At 32.0% G+C, this 22,610-nt stretch overlaps 1 protein-coding gene across 1 annotated transcript; it reads right to left on the bottom strand.

The window, feature by feature from the left end:
- Positions 1–13,126: 13,126 nt before the first annotated feature.
- LOC145053204 (casein kinase 1-like protein 10) lies at positions 13,127–17,936 on the bottom strand. The gene is made up of 14 exons (XM_079001195.1): positions 17,274–17,936; positions 17,138–17,178; positions 16,642–16,711; positions 16,407–16,555; positions 16,225–16,320; positions 15,754–15,824; positions 15,352–15,413; positions 15,132–15,195; positions 14,469–14,553; positions 14,267–14,393; positions 14,090–14,163; positions 13,956–14,016; positions 13,699–13,832; positions 13,127–13,597 (listed from the first exon to the last, which is right to left on the bottom strand). The coding sequence occupies exons 1-14, from the start codon at positions 17,347–17,349 to the stop codon at positions 13,298–13,300; spliced, it is 1,410 nt and encodes a 469-aa protein (XP_078857321.1). The 5' UTR covers positions 17,350–17,936; the 3' UTR covers positions 13,127–13,297.
- Positions 17,937–22,610: the final 4,674 nt, after the last annotated feature.

Below are 22,610 nucleotides of genomic sequence, written 5' to 3'. Positions count from 1 at the left end.
AATCATCCTTATACATAATCAACTCTTTCTCCTTCTGCTCAATCCACATCCTCCTTTCCTCGCTCTTCGACGATATCCTGCTAATTTGATCAATTAGGTTAGAATTTGTGACACGGGTTTGGGTGAGACTGCTACTTATGCTTGAAAATTTAGATTTTAAGTTATTTAATTCCTTTTCATAGTTAGTAACAGGTATATTTAGAGAAGCAAGAATATTTTGTACCTTCTTAATCAACTCATCACATTCGTTGATATGTGCACTGACAGGTTTAGCAGCAAAACACCTGCCCTCTCGCTCCTTCTCGCCTTCTATACCACCATCGGTTGTATATCCTCTCATTTGAGACACACCTTCGGTTACCACAAAACACCTTCCTGTCACAGGTTCTTCTTTCACCAACATCGCCTTCCCATGAGTGGGTTTTCTGACTTCTTCATCCTCTGAATCTGTGGACCATACCTCCACACCACCAAATTCATCATGATTGTCTGTATCCTGTACAATCAAAGCATTCATAGTAACATTGTTAGCAGTAGACTTTCTTTTCTTAATTTCCTCCATTCGTCTCAAGAGGCTCGCTTCATCATCGTCATCATCTATTTTTTCTGCTTTCTTTTTCAGCATACAGTCTTTTGCAAGATGGTTCTTGCCTCCACAGTAATGACAATCAAATCTTGAGTCTCCACTAACTTTCACTTCTTTCTTTGACTCTTCAAAATTCGACCCCATCTTCGGTTCCTCCTTGATCTTTTCAGCGTTGTAACTTCCCTGCCAATTTCGGTTCTTGTTGGCTGGGAATTTCCTTTTAATGAATTTTCTAGGATTGGATACCATCATGTCATATTCTTCACCGGTTAGATCATAATCAGCAAAATCCAACTCCTCTTCTTTTTCAACAGAGATTTTTCCTTTAGAGACAAGGGCTAAAGAACCCAAACTGAAAACCACACTCGTTTCCTTAGACAGTGCACTTTCATGGGATTTCAAAATACCCACTAGTTTCGCTAGAGAATACAACTTAAACTGTTCATGTGCTTTAACAGTAGATACAACAACCATCCATTTGGGTCTAAGACCGTTCATGAAAGTAACCTTTTGTTCAATAACTTTCCTTTCAATCCCATGCTTTATCATCTTACTTAAAAGAAGATTAAAGCGATCAAAAGCTTGAACTAGTTTCTCTTCGGGCTTCTGCTTGAAATCACCAAATTCAGAAAGCATGAGAGTTTGAATTGAATGTTCCAGATCTTCATCAGTGGAATACAATTCTTTTAATTTGTCCCAAATCTCTTTAGCAGTAACACAAGAACTTACCAGATGAAACATATCTGACTGCAAAGCAAACCTAATCATCCTCAAGGCCTTGATGTTGCATTGAAACTTTTCCTTCTCGTCTTGAGGAATATCTTTGACATCGTTAACAAGCTGATTGTACTCCTTCTGAGTTTTGACAATCTTTGAGGTGCTTGAGTGAGCAAATGGGCCAACAGTGATTGCTTCCCAGATCAAGTACCCATTATCCTCCGGTCCAATCAAATAATCTTCAAAGTGATGCGTCCAAACTTCATAATCTTGAGTATACAAGATTGGAATCCTTGTCGTAGAACCAATGTTGTTGGAGATGTTGATTGGATTGGTTTGAGAATCATCCATGGACATTGTAATGACTTTTGATCGATTACCTGTTTAAGATCAGACTTGTAATATATCGTTAGGGTTAGATCAACGATTAATGAGATACGTCAATATGGAATGACGGCTCAATTAATATCAATCAATGCGGAATTAAAAACCCTAATAACTTCTTCAACAGAAGAGATGTGTATGAATTACACAGTCTCCTGCTCTGATACCAATTGATGAGAATAAATCTTAGATCGATTAGATCTTTCACAGGTAAGAATATGAAAATCAAACAAGACAAACACAATAATGATATGAACACAGAATGGAATCAAAGATGTGCTTATGATTCAAATAAAGTCACGCCTCAGCAGAGCTCGGTAAAGAACTTCCACTGTAGAGGCGAGCTAGGGTTTACAAAAACTCAATGAGAAAATAATTAAAGCGTTAACTACAAAGACTGCATGCATGCAGCTTATATACTAAACCCTAGAACAAAACATGCACGGTTGGACAGGCCCAATACCGGCAATCAAAATTGGGCTAAGGACCGAGCCCATGATGCAACATAATAATCCCAACATTTTGGAATATTGTTTTTACTTAAATCAAAAATGAAATTTTTGGGTTATAATTTTTGGATGTTTCATAGGGAGATAGCTTGGTTTGTTGAGCGGTGCTTGATATGCTGGAAGGTCAAGGCCATGCATCAGAGACCCCATGGCAATCAGCCTTTACCCATTCCCATGTGGAATTAGGAAGAGATTACCATGTATTTCATCACAAAATTGCCAATGACGGCACGGGGTGTTGATTTTATCTGGGCCATTGTTGATAGATTGACCAAGAGTGCGCATTTCATACCGATTTTTGAGAGAATATTTGTAGAGAAGTTAGCTAACAACTATGTTTAAGAGGTGGTGGTTCAGCACGGGGTGCCAATTTCGGTGGTTTCAGACCGGGATGTTCGTTTCACCTCCACATTTTGGAGGAATTTCATGAGGAGTTAGGTACTCAACTGTATTTTAGTACCGTATATCATCCCCAGAGTGATAGCCAGAGCGAGCGGACGATTCAGACACTCGAAGATATGCTCCAAACTTATATGTTGGATTTTGGAGGGATTTGGGATACTTACCTTCCACTGGTTGAATTCTCCTACAACAGCAGTTATCATACCAATATCGACTGACAGCCTTTTTAGATGTTGTATGGAAAAAGGTGCAGGACCCCGGTTTGTTGGGGGAGGTCGGGCATCGAGTCATGGGGAGTACAAAAGTTGTACTCAAGACTACGAAGTTGATTCAGCCGGTGCGCGATAGGTTACGAGTCACATAGAGCCGACAGAAGATTTATGTTGATCGGCAACGTTTGGGACTCAAATTCCAGGTAGGAGACTTGATGCGTCTAAAGGGGTCACCATGGAAATGTGTCATTCGATTTCGGAAGTGGGACAAGCTGGGACCCAGATTCATTGGACCTTTCAAGATTTTGGCCCGAGTGGTCAAGGTGGCATACCGGCTGGATTTGCCTAATGGGCTCAGACAGATCCATTACACCTTTCATGTGTCTCAGCTTTGGAAGTGTGTGGTCGATGAGTCTGTAGTTGTTCCTCTAGATGATATTCAGGTCGATGATCGCCTGAATTGTGTGGAGAGGTCGGTGACGATCTTAGACCGAAAGACGAAGGTTCTGCATAACGATGAGGTGTCACTGGTCAAGGTCCAGTGGCAACATAGGAAGGGTTCCAAATGGACGTGGGAACCCGAGGCGGAGATGCAAGAGCACTACCCTGATTTGTTCATGGCAGCAGACTTTGAGGGAAAAGTCTACTTCAATTGGGGGAGAGTTGTAACATCTATTTTTCTAGGTTTGCTTTTGGACCCTGGAGTTTTGATTTATTGCAAGAAGAGTCCCCAATGTCAAAATCTATGACTTTTTGGTGCTGCTCGAGTACGCAGGGCGTATACATTGGTACGTCGGGCATACTGTGGCCGCACAACATACTCTAGTACTTCGGGCGTACGTGGTTCAGACCAAAACCCTAATATTTATGGTTTGTGCACTATTTAAACACCATTATAGCCTCAAGACCTTTCCTTTTATCAGCCTCCATCCCAAGATTGACCCTCCTTGCAAACCCTAGTTCATTTTGAGCATTTTGAGCTTTTGGAGTGAGTTGTGTGCTTTCTTGTTTGTGAAGAAGGACCTTCAAGGAGTAGGCTTTGCTCTCAAGACTTTGGATCCAACATCTTCTCTTCATTGTGTACCATTTGGAAGTATAAAGCTCCAAACTTGGCTTATGTTTCTTTAGATCTTAGTTAAGCCTTAATTTTTCATCCTTTTTGTCCCAAAACCAAGAGCTTGGTGAGTAACAGGTACTCCAAAGCCTTTAAGGTGTCCTTTTAGACGTTTTAAGTCATTTTAAGTCATAAAAATGCAAGCTTGGATCTTGATTTGTCCCCTTGCAAGAGTTATGGTGTAGAAAAGGTTTGAGTAAGCTAGGTTTTTAGTGTTGGGATTCTTGTAGCCATACAAAGGCATAAAATTTGAAACATTATGGCCTTAGGGGTCTTATTAAGCTTAGATCTGAATTTTGGTTGTAGGGTCTTAAGGCATTAAGACCTTAACATGAGTTTTGCCTTATGGTGTGTATGTTGGGCGTAATTCCCATTACGCCGCGCGTACTGCACCTCACTCACGATTCCTTCCGCTTCAGTCTAGTATGTTGCACATACCAGTTGGTACTCGAGTCGTACGGCCCAGTCCAGCTTTGGTGATTTTGGGCCTTAATCGTTGGGATTTTCTTATTGGGCTTGGACCATAAATTTTCATGGTAATGGGACACTTCTGATTTTGGGCCCATTTTGGACTTTGGGTGATATTTGAGGTTAGGCCTAGGATTTTTATTAGGCTTATAAGAAAAGGATAATGTGGCCTTTTTACCTTGGAGATTAGGCAAGTAATGTAGGTTTTCAGTCTTGGATTATGTCCCAATTATTAATTGGGGCTTTGTTTATTTAGTTAGCACGAGGATTTTTCCAGTCCAGCAGCCCCAATATTTATCTGGTTTCATCAGATGAGATGAGTTTCCTCATTACATCCATGGGTCGAAGGCACCAATTTCAGCCCATTGCTTGTTTTGTAGAATGGTAGATGCCTTGTGGTATTTATATGGAAGACCAGGATTTGGCCTCTGGCATTTGCATGAATGACCAGGGTGTGGCCCCTGGGAGTTATATGTAAGACCAGGATCTAGACCCTAGCATTTGTATGCAAGACCAGGATTTGGCCCTCGGCACTGAACGGAAAGACCATCGTTTGGCCCATGGCAAGAAATGACTATATGACTATGATTTGGCCCATAGCATTTATCTTCTTTCATGTGTGGTATGTGGTACTTAAGGAAACTCACTAAGCTTTATGATTATAGTTCATGTTTATGGTTTCAGGTACATACAGTTCCAAAGGGAAGGGCCCGACGTGATGGCACAACATCCTTCCCTTATGTTTTCTGCATTTGAAATGATTTATACTCTGATGTTTTAATACTATGATTTCTTATGGGTTTTGAACAATTAATGAATGACTTGAATGACTTTTAAATGAAAAAAAATTATTACTATTTTGGGATGTTACAATACATAGTTGCGGGCCAGATAGGCAAGCCAGACTTATGTTATGGGCTCGGGAGCAATCCATGCATGAGTTGTGGGCTAGAAAGGCAAGTCAGACTCATGCTGTGGGCTCAAGGTTGGTCCAACTTGATGGTTATGGACCCAGTATGCATGTTGTTGTATGTCTGTGTTGTGGAATTTTGGGGAACTCACCAAGCTTTGGTATACAGTTTAAGTATTATGTTTCAGGTACTTTTGATGATCGAAGCAAGGCAAAGTCATGATCATACACATCCTTCAGTGGCATGTTTTGGAGATTTTATAATAATATGATTTTGGGATATTTGTGTTGACATTTGGATTTTCACTTGGAGATTATATATATATATATATATATATATATATATATATATATATATATATATATATATATATATATATATATATATATATATATATATTAATATGATTATAGTGTGTATTAATATCTTAGTATTATTTAAAGTGTTATAATAATATAGAAACATATAAATATATTGTAATTTTAGTGTTTAAATTGTTCTAATAAAAATCTTAATCAAAACGTTGTTTTTTTATGCATTTTGGTTGTTGCACCTACTGCCATTTCAGAAAAATGTTTTTTGATCCGATCATAATGCAACTTTTTTTTTACTAGCCACATGTAGCCTTTTCAAAAATGTTGTCAAATGCAAACTTTTTCTTTAAGGTTGCACGATGCTGAAATACCATCATCTATTTGTAATTAATTTTGTGCGACTTGTGTGCTGTTTAAATTTTCAATGTAATGTATTTTTGTTATTTTATTTGTAAATTAGATTAGAAATTATAGGAAAATATATCAGCAAAATTAAATGTAAATTTGAAGACTGAACGCAACTCCTGGAGCCAGTGATATTGGAATTTAGGCGGATGTTTGCCCGGACGTCAAATGGTGATGGCGTTTTAATGGAGAAGGCATACAACTCATGTTTAATTTTGTCACTAGAAGTTGGTATATTGTTGTTTCGAGATTGGCCTAATGTTATTTTTTAAAAAGTTAGGGATATTGACTTATCATGGTAATTATTTTTTCGTTTTGTTTATATCTAAGTATTTTTTTTTTTTTACACATCTAGGTAACATACTTTTTGAAGTGTTCACATTTGACCTTTATGATCGGCTGTAGCAGGTTACAACAGATCATAATGGTCATATGTGAACACTTCCAACAAGTTTGTTACTTAGATATGTACAAAAACATGAAGTTATCCAGATGTGAACAAAATGAGAAGGTAATTACCTTAAGAGCTCAATTTCATCTTCTTAGATATATGAACCGAATGTCGGGGCAGTCTGGACTAGATTGATTAGAAGTCAAGTAATCGGAACTTGAACAAGGAAGGAGACATGGAATCTTTTTAAGTTTCTAATTGAATGCGGATACTCATAAGAATGGTAAGAGGGTGGCACTTTTTATTAAGACGGTCGATCACAACGTTTGCAATATTAATATATTAAGTTAAATTTCCTTAAAAAAATATTTATGAGCATTTAAATTGACCACGACATGTTGGGAGCCGTGTTTGGTAGTATAATTATCAAATATATATATATATATATATATATATATATATATATATATATATATATATATTATGAGACAAGATCAATGATATCGATGTGGATAAAAACTATTGTATCTTTGATTCCAATAATACATGGAACAGACTTCATTGAAGATGGTATTCTATTTCATGTTATTGGTCTGTATCTCTTGTACTTTTAGTTCTCTACTAAATTTTAATTTTTGTATTTAATCAACAATAAAATTCTATAAAATGAGGATGTGTTTTTTACTTGTCAATTCTGGAGTATTGTTTTTTTTTACCAAAGTAATGTATTTTAAAAAGATATTTACTAAAATAGTGTGGTTTTAAAAATATTTACCATTTAAGTTAAATTTAGAAGGTAAAATAAAAAAGATGGCAAATTGAGTTATCAGGGTAATTACATTTTCGTTTTGTTCACATCTGGATAACTTTATTTTTTGTACACATCTATATAACGAACTTGTTGAAAGTGTTCACATATGACCATTATGTGAACACTTCCAAAAAGTTTGTTATCTAGATGTGTTAAAAAAAATGAAGTTACCCAGATATGAATAAAACGAAACGATAATTTTCTTGAAAACAATTTCCTTAAAAAGTTTAACATTTGATTTGTTAAAGTTAGGGCCCCATAACAAAATCCGCAACAAAATGAAATGAAAAAGAAGGATTTGTCACAAAATCAAAACTTAAACATGGAATTTTGTATATATGGGTAAAAAACATTGATCAAATTTATAATTTACTCTAGTTCTTATAATTAACTTAGGCATCGTTCGATATACATCTTTTCAGGTCCAAACTGATCTTTCTGGCTGAATGGACCGGAAAGACTGCCTGTAAGATATGTCTTTCCTAGAAAACCAAAAAGCCATATTTTTCTAGCTGAATGGCTGAAAAGATAATTGTGCCCAAACCTCGCATCATTCTTTCTTTCTTGGATTATTAATTTTTTTTAAATTTAATTTTTTATTGGATTATTACTTTTTACTGGATTATTATATATTAAGAAATATTATTTTTTAATATATAATATTTATGTATTAATAAATATTATTTTATTGGATTATTAATTTCTTTAAATAATTCTTTTTTTAATTTCCTTTTTATGGATTAAATTTTTTTATTGGATTATTATATATTAATAATTAGACAAAATTGCAAGAATAGTCCATGTGGTTAGGTGGAAATTGCCACTTTGGGCCAAACAAGTTTTGACTAGCACTAATGGTCCAAAAGTTTCCATTTTGTTGTGAGTTTGGTCCAAAACGATTTAAAATGATGAATTTGCCCCTTTCTATTTGTTTTTTGCTTTTCTTTTTGTTGTTTAATTATTTTCCTAACAAAAAAATAAAAAATAAAAAAAGAAAGGAATCTCTCTCTCTCTCTCTCTCTCTCTCTCTCTCTCTCTCTCTCTCTCTCTCCAGTTTAAAGAACGTCACCGTCCTTACCCCTCCCCCAACCTTCAATCCCGCTGGGAAGCTTAAACACTACCACCAGAAAAAGATAAATGACATCATATCGAAGCTCTGGCAGCGAAACCCTAACCCTAGAAGTTTCAGGTGGCGGCATACAGATCGAAACTAAGGTTTCTAGCAGCGGCGGCCTCTAAAAACCCTAAGATTTAAAGAAAATAGAATGGCGACAACCTCTAAAAACCATAGGGTCTCCTTGTTTCCTTCTTCAAACTCGATTGAAGCTCACCTGAGGGTCATTTGGCGTTCTTTCCTTCTTCAAACTTGATTAAAGCTCACCTGAGGGTCATTTGACGGAGCCAGGAGAGTTGAGAGACGGTGGGGATGGTTGGAAATGGTAGTGAAGAGGGGTGGCGGTAGATGTTTTCAGGGGTTGCCGGTGGTTTGGTCTTCATCGTTGTGCTTTTGTCTGTAAAGATGAAGCTCTTTGATTCTCAAGAGGAGGCGGATCTGAAACCCCCATTTACAAACTTCGTTTCAGAGTTAGAACAACAATTAGGGTTCTCCTCTCTCTCTCTCTCTCACACACAGAAGCTCGTCTGAAAACTATTGGATCTTGTTGAGATACAGATTAATGGGCAAAGTTGCTTTTGATAATGGAGATTACAATTAGGGTTTCTTTTTTCTACATATCCTTAAGAAGAAGAGGACAATGAAGATATGGGGTCTACAATGAAGAGAGAGAGAGAGAGAGAGAGAGAGAGAGAGAGAGAGTTTAAGAGAGAGAGAGAGAGGGGGATTTTTTTTCTTTTTCTTTTAATTATGAAACTATTTAAATAAATAAATAAACTAAAAAAAATAAAAACAAAGGGCAAAATGGTCATTATAAAAGAATTTAAAGTAAATTGGACCAAAGTGGCAAAAAAATGAATACTTGTGGACCATGAGTGCTAGTCCAAACCTGTTTGGCCCAAAGTGACAATTTTAACCTAACCACAAGGACCATTCTTGCAATTTTGTCTAATAATTATTACTTTATTGGATTATTTTTAGTTGATTTTTTTAATTCATTTTTATTTGATTAATTCTTTTTTTTTTGGACAACACCACCACCATCCTAATTTATTCTAAATAATCTTATTCATCTCACCACTATTGGATATAAACCGGGTCAAGAATCATATGTTGGGTTATTACAAAAAAACTAAAATGGCTAGAAAGAATAACAATATAACATCAACTTGAAAAACAATAAATTACAAACAACCTAATCCACATTCTATTTCGATTTTAATTGATTGATGTTTGATTACTTTGTATGAATTTTTGTTTTTGGAGTTTAAATGATTATTGTGTAATTTTTGATTTTGTATGAAAATTTGTACATTTTTATAATTATTCAGCAACTTCATTCATCACAGTATAAAACATTATGGTAATATGGTCATTTTTCATCGTTCAACACAGTCAGTCAGATGTACAATCAAACAAGATGGTTTATTTCCATATCAGATAGTACTTTCCCAGACAGCATTTTCCCATAGCAACTATCAAACGGGCCTTACTTGGGAACATTTTGATAGATATGTTGAAATTGGTCCAACCGGTGTCATTTCCTTAAGAAAATGGGAATTTGTGGATTTTATGAAAACATAACTAGTTTTTTGCAATTTAGTTTACATGAATTTAAATGTGAATAAAGATATGTTAGCTACTATTCGATTGAAATGTGAGATTGATATCAAGGACATTGAGAATTTGAGATAGGCGGTTTGAATCGGTTTAGAGATTTGATACAGCGTGGATTGTGTTGAATAATAAAATTTGTTGGATCATTTTTCATAGTAGGTAATGATTCCTCGAGTTGTTGAATGTTGACTCGTAAATTGCTAAAAAAATCAATAACTTAGTAAGTAGCCAAAATCATACCTACTACGAAAACTGAATAGTCTCCCAACAAATATTATCCATTCAACCAAATCCCTTAATGAAATAAAAAGCTCCCTAAATTGATTCTTCAAATCAATTGCATGTTGTCTTTAATATTTCAACCAAATTGTCACTTGTCAACAAAACGTCTTCATTCACATCAAATTCCCGAAAATTGAATTCTCACTTTCATCAGGGGAATTGATAGCCAACTGGATCAATTTCAACATATCAACATCATCTTTCAATTTAAAATGAAAGATATATACAAGTATAAACAGATTAATTACACACACACAAAAAAAAATCCATTTAAATATTAGAATATTCCACGTGAGTAACAGGTCGTAGAATTGACAAATCACATGAGATGATTATGCGGTAATAACCAGCCATATTAGCATTATCAAGTTTTCAGTTTACATATTGTCTACCTTGATGAATATTAATAAATTGGTTGATTAATGGGTAAAAGAATTTCCTATTTTGGTTTAAAAAAAATGTTAGTCTTGTTATTTTGTCCAATTAGGCCCAAGGTAGTGGTCATTATTGTCACCCCCCATCCCATCTTTGCCACACAACTCAAAAAGAAAAAATTTGTTGAGTCTCCTACAATAAGAGAATTTTTTTTAGTTAGCTTGTATAAGATGTTCTTTGAAGAAAAAAAAAATATAGATCCATAAAATAATTGAAAACTCATGAGAAAAACTAGTTAATTGAGAGCATTCACAAAAGAGCTTTTCAACAACTATTTCAACCCCAAAAAGACAATGAAAACGGAATAACTATTGGTGAATCTTTTTCATAGGATTTGTTAATTAACAATTAGGTTTTCCAATGATTTGATGGGTCCTATAGGTTTTCATACAACTTAATACAAAGAGTCCCAAAAAAAACAAATTGAAAAAGTTACCGTATTAAGGGTACGTTTAGTTGCGGAAAAATAAACCGTTTTCTGGAAAAATTTCCAAGAAAAATGAGAATTTTGAAAACGCGTTTAGTTCGTCTATTTTACTAATTTTTTCACGGAAAATGAAAATTTTTTGTTTTCTAAAATTACAAAGAAGTTAAAATTTTTTGGAAAACCAATAATTATTCTTTTCTACATTTTTCTAATTCCAAATATTTATAAAATATAAACACATACTTACTTCCACTTCTACCTACACCCACAATCACACACAAACACCCAACACCACTACCACAATAACCGACTTACCATCACCATCACCACCACCACTTCCCCATCACCAGCATCACCATTGCCGCCGCAATCACCACCACCACCACCAATCGCCACCGTCGCCATCATCGACACCACCACTGCCCCCCGCCGTTGCCGCTGCCGCCACCCTACCACCGCTATTGTTTTCTAAAAATGAAAACCAATAAAGATATACACATCTAAACGTGTTTTCTAATTTCTAAAACTGAAAATGAAAAATAAATAAGTTTTAACTAAACATGTTTTCTAAATTTTCCAACGAAAACTAAAAACGAAAAACAAAAACTGAAAAGGGAAAACGGAAAATGAAAATTGTTTTTCCATAACTAAACGCAACCTAATCTTTTTCAACAATATATATATATATATATATATATATATATATATATATATATATATATATATATATATATATATATATGGTGAGGTTCAATAGAGAACCATAATTAACCAAGGAACCAATCTTTTTTTCAACTTTTAGAACTTATTTTTTATCAAAAAAAAAAAACTAAAAATACAGAAATTCATAACTTTTTATCCTTTTTCCGATGATATAAAATTCGATTTTTTTTACGTCAAATTCACAATGTGAATCTTCGAAAATTCACAATGTGAATCCGAAAAATATTTTTCATATTCACAGTGTTAATATATGAATTTAAATATTTTTAGATTTTTTTTTCGATAAAGAATAAGCTCTAGAAATTGAAAAAAAATGGTTCCTTGAAGAACTCATAATTATGGTTCTCTATTGAACTTTTCCATAAACATAAATATTTATAAGATTTTTTTTTCGATAAAGAATATATATATATATATATATATATATATATATATATATATATATATATATATATATATATATATATATATGGAGTGATCGTGGTGCGGTTTATCCTCAAAACCACAAACCGCACCGCATATGCGGTTTGTTATTTTCGGGAACCGCAGACCGCACCGTAAAGATAATAAACCGTGTTATGCGGTGCGGTTTTGTGGTTTTTGTGCGGTTTATGCGGTTCCATAAACATAAATATTAAATTTAGTTTTAAACATAATAAGTGTAGTGCTTTATATTCTACGAAGAAAAGATTACTTGTCTGTATAAGCATCTTCTTTATGCATAACATCAAAATGTTTTACAATATCTTAAATTTATAATATGAACTTATGGTACTATAAACACATATTTTTGATATTGTTTGTTTCCCATTTTGACTCATGTTTATCAATCGAAATCTCAAACATTATTAAGGGTATTAAAAGTGGTAAGCTTCTAGCATGTTATGTGTGCATATATATATATATATATATATATATATATATATATATATATATATATATATATATATGGTATGTTGCTGTGCGGTTTATGAAAACTACAAACCTCAAACCGCACCACGAGCATCCAAAACCGCATTATGCAGTACGGTTTGGTGCAGTGCGGGCAGTTTATGCGGTTTAATGCACACCCCTAATAATATATATATATATATATATATATATATATATATATATATATATATATATATATATATATACCCTACTGTGATGCTCTAGCAATTCTCTTATTGATTTTCCAGTCTTAAAAAGTTGTTTGGTTTGAAAAAATTTATATAAAAAACCACAATCGTAGATGCTCACAGCACATTGTAATATTGTACAGTAACGTTTTTTATAAAAGCTTTTTTCTCAAAAAAAACATATAAAGTATAAACCAACTTGAAGCAGTCAGAAATCTTCCTTACAACAATCCATTTTTTTACGTGAACAAGTTATCGATACGCATGAAACAAAACAAGTAGTTTTAAGTCTTAAGTAATTCTCATGGGTATTCAAAATAAAAAACTGAGAATTTAATTTAATTTAATTTAATGTTATTTCCTCTTCCCTGAGGCGATAGTCAGCAACTCAAAGCTTCTAAGAGCATCATCCCCACGAGCACCTCTTGAGACTACAGGACGCGTGAAAGATGATGATTTTGACTCAAAACCAGGTTGAGAATGAAGCCTTTGTGTAGTAGAAGAAGTAATATTTGTTGATATGCGACCACTTCCTGAACCCAACCGCTTTGAAGGCTCACCAGATGAACTTGGTCTGCTGCTGCTTCCCATGACTGCTCTTTTTGAGCTGCTTCCATTTCGTGATATCCTCCCTCTATCTGACTCACCATGCACCTAAATAAAGTTACATTGCCCATATTAATAGTCAAATGTAACAACATTACTACTATTATATGTAAAAATGTAAAAGTCAAATTTTTTAAAATTTTACTCACTGCATCCTTGGAGGGTGTAACATTCTCTGAAGATCTATGCCTTGATTGATCACCATGTAAGCCGCTACTAGAGCCATTTCTTCTAGTAAATGACTCAACTGCCCCTGAGAATCTATCTCGAACCTCTTGTTTCACTAAAATGGTATATAATAATCAACCATTAAGATTTCCTTCTCATTCTATTTGATAAATACTCCTATTAAAATTAATACAAGTATATTAAGTAAAAAAAAAAAAAAAAAAAAAGTTAAACAAACCTGGGGTCCTTTCTGCTCTCTCTGCTGATATTCCAGGGTTCAATGGTAATTTTGCAGTTGTCTGCTCATAATAAAGATAAATAAATATATAATATTTCAGAAAAGATAGAAAAATGAACAAACAAATGACTTACCCTTCCTCTAGAACTGGAGCCCACATGGGGATACTTTAACATGGTCCAGTCAAATATATAGTCAAACTGATAACCTGAATAAAGAAAGTTTGACACATGAACACTTATTGTTCAATATACTGATACGTATTTAAGAAAATAATTAATTATGTAAAAAAAAATATAAATAAATTCTACCTTCTCTAATGAAAAGTTCACGGAAAAGCCTCTTCAAGTAAGAATAATCTGGTTTGTCCTCAAATCGCAAAGATCGACAATAATGGAAATATTGTGTGAATTCAGTAGGATAAGATTTGCAAAGAACCTGTAAGGTAAAAGTAAATAAATAAAATAAAACTAAAAGAGAATAATTACTTTTGATGTAAATAATAATTCATACCTCAATTGGAGTAAGCATCTTTTTTTCACTAATTTTATCATATTTCTGCTTCTTGGTGCCAGCTTTTAACCCCTGCCATGGAAGGCTACAACAGCATACACATAATATAGATAAGAAAAAACTTAGATATAGAAATTTAGAAATTTATGGTTAATTGCAAGAAATAGCAATGTACTTTTATGGATTTTTTTTATTATTATTATTATCCTAGTTTTATTTCTTCCTATTATAGCATTTTTGAAAAATCTACTCAATTTACATAGCAATTTTCAGTGCTATAATTGGGTAGATTTTTTGAAGTATTAATGTCCTAAATAAGAAAATGGGTGAAAGTAAAATACTTTAATTGGGTAGAATTTTCAAAGTGCAAAATGCCTTCATAAGAAAAAACAAATGAAAGTAAAATGTTGTAATGGAAAGAAACGAAAGTGGGATGTGGTATACCTCAGATGTTATCTAAGTATTTACAAGGGGTAAAATGGGAATTCTGCCAAATAAATAGCATCTTATTGAAGCTTTTGTTTATCCATATTATTATTTTCTGATTTCAATCTATAAGTCAGTTAATAGCAGGATGTTATAAATTATATTAAACAAATATATATAAATAAAAGTAGATTGCTATTTCTTGCATTTAAGCTTAAAAAGTAAAGTAAATTCAACCTTCCTCTCAGGAAATACATGAGTACATAACCAAGAGATTCAAGATCATCTCTCCTGCTTTGCTCTGCAATTCATAACCATATAATATTATCATTACTAATCAAAATAAACAAGCTTTATAGGGCTATTTTTTATGACAAGTATGAGGGCATTTACGTCTTTTGCACAGACAAAAAGTGTAAAACTAAGCAAAAATGAAGATGATTCAAAATTCACTCACCAACTCCAAGGTGAGTGTTAACACTTGCATAACGAGCTGTTCCTGTAAGATTTTTGTTTTCCCTGAAATATATTTATAAATCTTTGTCAACATAAATAATAAAAAAGATAAATGAATGCAAGAAATACAATCCTACTTCCATTTCTTTCAATTACAACATTGTACTTTCGAAAAAGAATCTTACTTTGAAAACTCTAACACATATATAGCATTATACTTTCAAATTTCTTTATTATTAGTGAAATTGTTTTGTATTTGGATGACATTGTTATAATTGGGTATATTTTTCAAAGGAAAATGTTGACATGTTGTAATAGTGGGTTATGAAAGTAGCATATTATAATAAACAAATCAATTAAAGTGTTATTGTATTTATTTGTTTTAACAAGTTTATTCCAATACCTATATGGTATATGCCTGTGAGTCTGGAGATCCCTATACTTCTTTGCAAGACCATAATCAATAATGTAAACCTGTTTTATAATAAATAAAAAAAAAAAAAAAAACCACAAGAAATATGTTTCATACTTGTTAGTTGAAATTGTGTTAACAATACAAAAAGCTCTTTCAATTCAAGAATACATAATTACATATACAAAAACAATAAATCCATGGACAAAAAAAAGAACTGTAGCTGTAATAAAGGAGGGGCATTTTGGTCATTATAGGAGGTTGGTGACTTGGTGTTAGTGAGTTGGGATCTTTGAACCTACTCAGTGAGTATTGAAGTATATCTCAAATATCAAGAAAAAGCTTGGAATCATGTCTTTTGATTCAATTATTCAACAACTAAACCCTAGAGTATTATAACAATGTATTGAAGTATATTAAGAATTTATTTAAGCACCAAAGATGACAAGTGGAAAATATTACCTGATTAGCCTTACGCCCTAGACCCATCAAAAAGTTGTCTGGCTTTATATCACGATGAAGAAAACCTCTTGTATGCATATATTCAACTCTGTTTATCTGAATAAAACAATAAAAGAGCATAAGCATTGATACAAATAACTTTTGTTTAAACTTGTTATGAATTTGAAATGCATAATACTTACTAACTGATCTGCAAGCATTAAAACTGTTTTCAGTGTAAGCTTCCGATTACAATAATTAAACAAGTCTTCCAAACTTGGTCCAAGAAGATCTATAGCCATAGCATTGTATTCTCCTTCAACACCAAACCATTTCAAGTGGGGTACACCAGCTGCATTATATTTATTGATAAGAATGTAAAACAAATTATTTGATGAAATAATGTAATAAGAACAATAAAAATGGAATAGGACTCACTTCCTCCTTGGAGAAGCATGTACAATTTGGACTCATAGTGAAGTTGAGGGTGCTTTGTTTTGGTAGATTCCTGTAAGCATAGACAATTCAAAGTTCATTCACTGTATAAATGCACTAGAAGCTAAGATTGTTTATTTATGAAATCAATTTTTATGATTGCTAAGATATCTTTTGAAGAACTTTGATGTAAACGTGAAGTACTTGAGGTCATATCATGATCAGCTTTTTAGTCTTTAAGACAAAAATTTCTGCTATGAAGTATAGAATAGACATATTTCCTTTCTTTTGTGGGGTGTTTTGTCATGCAATGAACAGATCTATTAGAACATTAATGGCAAGGTTACACAGAAAATCAAATACCAAAACTTCAAATGAAGTTCACTTGCAAGTTGCAACTTTATTTCAAGAAACTGTGAGCTATATATATGCATACATACAGAATTATCAAAAAAACAGCAATAGGATTTAGTTACATGAAGTAAAGCCCCATACATACCAGCTTAACCGCAACTTCTTCTCCAGTTTGTACATTTACTCCTGAAAATACAGAAATCAAGTATACAGACAACCAAATCATTAGAATCTCAGCAATAAGGAGAGCATCAGAGTGGAAATATGTTGATAATAATTACCCAAATAAAGCTCTCCAAAAGATCCACTACCAATCTTCCTCCCAAGCTTAAACTTTCCACCAATCACATGATCCATGATTAAATCCGCACAAATAAATCAAATAATTATCTTTCGTGCTTCAAATCTATGCAAAAATTCACCGGCTCAAAACGCCAAAATCCACCAGATCTACCTAAAACCACAGAAATGATCCGCTACAACAAAAAGCTCCAAAATCGTAATTTCCACAACTATAAACTGAGTTTTGACACTTCGATATGAAGATTCTTAACAATAATGACGACGAATTCGAGCGAAGAAGTTATATGATAATAAACAAAGTTTGGGTGCCGATTTTACGATATACAGATAACAAAACAAATGAATCAGTATAAAACCCTAGAACCTACATCATCGGGATGGTCAAAATCGTGTGGTCAGATATCAAAATCAAAATGTGATATTTGAAACACGTTAATCAAGGACTCGATGATGATATATTAATGGATATATATACACGATTTTGTGCTGCCGGCGAATGAAGAAACAGAGGAAAAGTACAGAAAATAAGTGAAAGCTGAAAGAGATCGGAAGATATCAATCTTGAAACAAGAAATCGACGGGGAAATCCTTTTTAGGGGTTAGATTCCAAAGGATCTGTGCAAAAACGAAAGAAATGAAGCAGACGCAGAGTCGTCTTCGTCTAGTACGGAAAGTTGTTTTTCAAGAAAAGTGGGGGATAAGAGAGATGATGGTCTTTGGCTTTGCTCTCAACACGATACTAAACGAGTTTTAGTTGTTTGACATGTTAGTTAATAAATTATAACTTTGGGGAAATGATTATTGTTTATTTTTTTTATAGAATAAGTCCTTTTAACTTTTTGTTTTTATAAATTATGATGACTATTTCAAGTTAAGTTTTTAATTTGTATGTATTTAGTTATTAATTATCTATACTAAATCATTATGATGTCTTTTCACATTTTGCTCACGTGACATCTTACATGAGACAATAATTAAAGATGTGTTCTCATACATGGAGCGTCTAACAGGAAAAAATACACTAGCTATAATGATTTCAATTGTTGGAACTAATGTTTACATTCATAACATTTGGTTATATTATTAATAATAATAGTAGAGTCATTTTGGGTTACATGCAGTGATAGAAAACCTCTTCTTTAACAACTGCAACCCCATCTTCAAAATCTGGGATCAATTTGAAAAGAATAAAAAATTCATTTGCAAAAAAATAGTCAAAATCGACATAGCAAAGAATTGTAGAATACTCTAAACTTTTTTAAGGTGTTATTTTGTCTTGGAAATCCCAATTCAGGTAGTGAAAAAACAATCACAAAGAATCTCATTGTTTGCTAATGAGATAAATGAAACTAAAACCGAAGACATTTTTAATCTTCGAAAAAATTAGGACATCATCATTATTTGACCAATTTATGAATTAGATTATTGATAGTTGAGGGAATAGTCAAGTATGAAAACACATCATTAATTATTGTCTTGTGTAAGATGTCACATGAGCAAAATATAAATAAAATCGATCATAGGGATTGAATGTGTACAAAAACAATAAAGATTGATTTTGCAACAAAAATAAAACATTAAGAACTTACCAACTGAAAACTTAACATGTAGTAACCGGTCATAAGGACATATGTATACAAAAAAACAAGTAAAATGGTTTGTTTTACAAAAAAAAAAAAACAATAAAGATTAAAAGTATACAATTATGTTACTCTTGTAGGTCATTTTCCCTAATTTTAAATTTTAAAAGGAATAATCACAAAACTATGAAAATTATTATTTGTTGCTCAAAAAATTTAACTTTCAAATTTGATATTATATACTTTTAATTTAAGGAAATTGAATAATTTAATCAATATTTTTGATTTTTAAGAAAATAACCAAGTTTATGGAAATTTTAAAAAATAACCATGTAGTCTGGAATGAGTGCATTCTGAACCCGCTTTTTAAAACGGGGTCGCAGACATATATGATTTGACTTGGTCCCTCGTATATATTATTTCAGACAATCACTCTAGAACGACCTTTTCAGACTACTCATCTTTTCCAATATGTGTTTCGGAGTTGTAATAAATCATGTTTCTTTTGGACCTCCCTTTGTTGAATTATGACATTTGACAGTAAAGAGTTCCAACATTTGTGGGTATGTGTCGTTTCTTTTGTAGCTTATTATCTGATTATATGTTCAAAAAAATAGTATGTTATTATTAGTTTTTAGCAGGAAAGAATTTATGGTGCCTCAATTTTGGTGGTTTTAGGCTTTTTGTATGATTATTACTAGGTTACAACCCGTGGAAACCACGGATAAAAGATTTATAAATTTTTATTAAATTAATAAGATATAAGTTCTGTTTAAAATAACGCAGATTTTATAAATAGAAACTAAAGAAATAGCAATATATATATTTTATATAGCATAATTTGATAAAAACTAAAAAAAGAGTCAAATTAATGAAATTAAAAACTAAAAATAGAAATGTACTTTGAAAGTACATTGTTATATAAAAACATCTAACATACATATCTATTATCCTTGTTTTACTACAAATACTATAGCACATCCATTTAACTACAAAGAGCTTTTTTTTTAATAAAAATGACGTTAGCAAAGACTATAATGTCAATTTATCAATTTTATTTTATATATTAACTAAAAGAAATTGATTCAAAATTGTTATTTTAAACTAAAATATTATTCAAAGAAAGAATATTAAAAACCATCTATCTAAAATTATGCAACAATACTTTAAATCGGAAGGGCAAAACTTGGTTTCTCTGTTGGAATATGAACCAATTTAATACAGATAAATTGAATGAAAAAAGGTTTAGCATTGATATTAAATCAAAACGTATTATGAGTATAACAAAGATGTGAATATGAAATTTAAGTAAATAAATGAATAATCTCCCAAAAAAATATCAGGATGCATCTTACTTACCCCTTGGATATATTTACAGAGAAATTTTAATCCTAACTCATCATTACAAACTAAATCTTTGTTTTCTTCCACCTTTGAAAATTACAATGCAATAGACTGTATATTTTTTAAGTGAAATGTTACTATATATATATATATATATATATATATATATATATATATATATATATATATATATATATATAAAGAAATAAATCTTTGTTTTTACCATCTAATATGGTACACATGACTTTCGATGCTTATAATTTCGTAACAATGTAATAATTTACTTTAAACTATGTCTTTATAATATCATCTTATTTAAAGTACATTGCCCTAAAAAAACTTTTAAAGTAGAGTGTTAAAATTGAGTAACATTTTGAAACTATCAGGGTTAATATAACAACTTTTTTTTAAAAATGTGTGTGCGTTTGTGAGGTCCCTGTTTACAAAATTTAACAAAAACAATACATGAAATAACTAATGAATACATATAACCAATGAACTTGTAATTTTACTACCATAATATCAATTTACGTTTGATTTTTAAAATTTTGCATTATATCAAGCACATATCTAATCAAAATTAACCAAAAGGTAAAGAAAAAACACAAATAAAACATGACGAAAAAAATAAAGTGTGCTGATATATTTGGCTTAGAATTGAAACTGCATTGCTATTTTATTATATAATGCATTAATGCCATTTGAATTAATTCAAACAAAAAGAACACCCAAACATGCACAAAACACACACACAACACACAAAATTGTAAATATCTTATACGATGAACAAAGTTCATTAATAAACACACATCAGTTGGGTCTTTAGAGTCATTTAAAAAATAAAAAAACAAATAATCAAGAGAGAATAATTCCATTGACTTATTTGACTTACTAAACTTCTCTGCAAATGAATGGTGGATTTAGCTTGATATAACCGAAAGAATCTATGTTTTGTGATGAGGCGTATATAATCTCAGAAATATAAAGGGATCATGAAGGAAATAGAATGAAAAATTATCAACTTACCATAAATTCACTAACTATTTAGCCTAATTCAAAGAAAAAAAATTCAAGATCTGCACATAATCGAAGGTTCCAATTAGCAAAAAAACCATAGCCCTATGTTAATTTCATATAGAGTAATGAACTAAGAACTAAAACAATATAATATGGTTTTAGAGAGAGACGATGTTACTGGTTTCTTGTATCGATATTATTGAGGATCATAATAATATTGGAGAGAGATGAAGGTGTAAAAAATAGTCGCAATGAGACGACGATGGACAGGAAGGGTGACGATATTAGTGGCAGAGAGAAAAAGTGGCAGCGATGTATGTTTGGTGATGGTTTTGAATTACAAAGTGGGAGGATTATATGTTATTTAGTTTCCAAAAAGAAGCCGAAATTAGAGGATTAGAGCCGTGATTTTGGGATGAAAATGGTAAACGAAACAAATTTAAATATATAATAGATTTGTTTTAAAAAAATTATTGATTTATTGATATTGATATATATTAAACAGTATAAATTCAAAGGAATGGCAAAATAGGAATTTCTGTTTGTAAATTTATAGCTTGAGAAGCTGCCACATAGACAAAATGATTCTTTTATTATAATAGGGGATTAGTATTAGCAACAACTAGGACAAGTATAAACCAAAAAAAAAATGTTTTGTAACTTTCCGGAATGCATAAATCTAATATGGAATATAAAGAACACTTTGTGTTAACTCGGTTTTGGTGGTACTTAGGTTTTTTGTATGATTAGTTAGCAATAACTAGGTCAAGTAAAAACCCTGAAAAATTGTTATGTAACACTTCAAAATGCAAAGATCTAATCTAGAATACGTATAACTTCTCCGTAGTAAGAACATTTTGGAATGTAATCTGAAACATTGGTCAGTATAGTCTGAAACACTAAACAGTAAGCTAATTTAAATCTTTTTTTTATTGTAGCATATTGTATACATGGTTTTTTAAAATCATGAAAAGTGTACGCCCTAAGTCGATTCGGAAAAAATATGTAAAAGAAGTTGGGCTTTTAGGGGTGTATTTAATATGTACACTTCTTATTACTAAAGCGTATAATATGTTGTATAAGCGGTTCATATAGAAGATGTGTATGCTTTATTTTTTTATTTTATTTTTTTTTGACCTTTTGACCTTGATTTATTTTGACTTATGTTTTATTCACTTATGGGGTGTTACAATAAAAACGAAAACGAAGTTCTTTTATTGTACCTAATTAATTCATTCACTCTCCACGCCATTACTTGTTCTTCTTAAAATCGCATCGCACTCTTCCTCCACTCGGTTCTTCACTTCTTCTTGTCGAAGATTGTTGTTTCCTATTGATCACTTTCAAGGTAATTATTCTTCTTCTCACAATTAA

This window comes from Lactuca serriola, chromosome 5 (assembly GCF_051521515.1).
Source record: "Lactuca serriola cultivar US96UC23 chromosome 5, Lser_US96UC23_V15, whole genome shotgun sequence".
Taxonomy (NCBI): Eukaryota; Viridiplantae; Streptophyta; class Magnoliopsida; order Asterales; family Asteraceae; genus Lactuca; species Lactuca serriola.
This window is presented reverse-complemented; position numbering and strand designations above follow the sequence as displayed.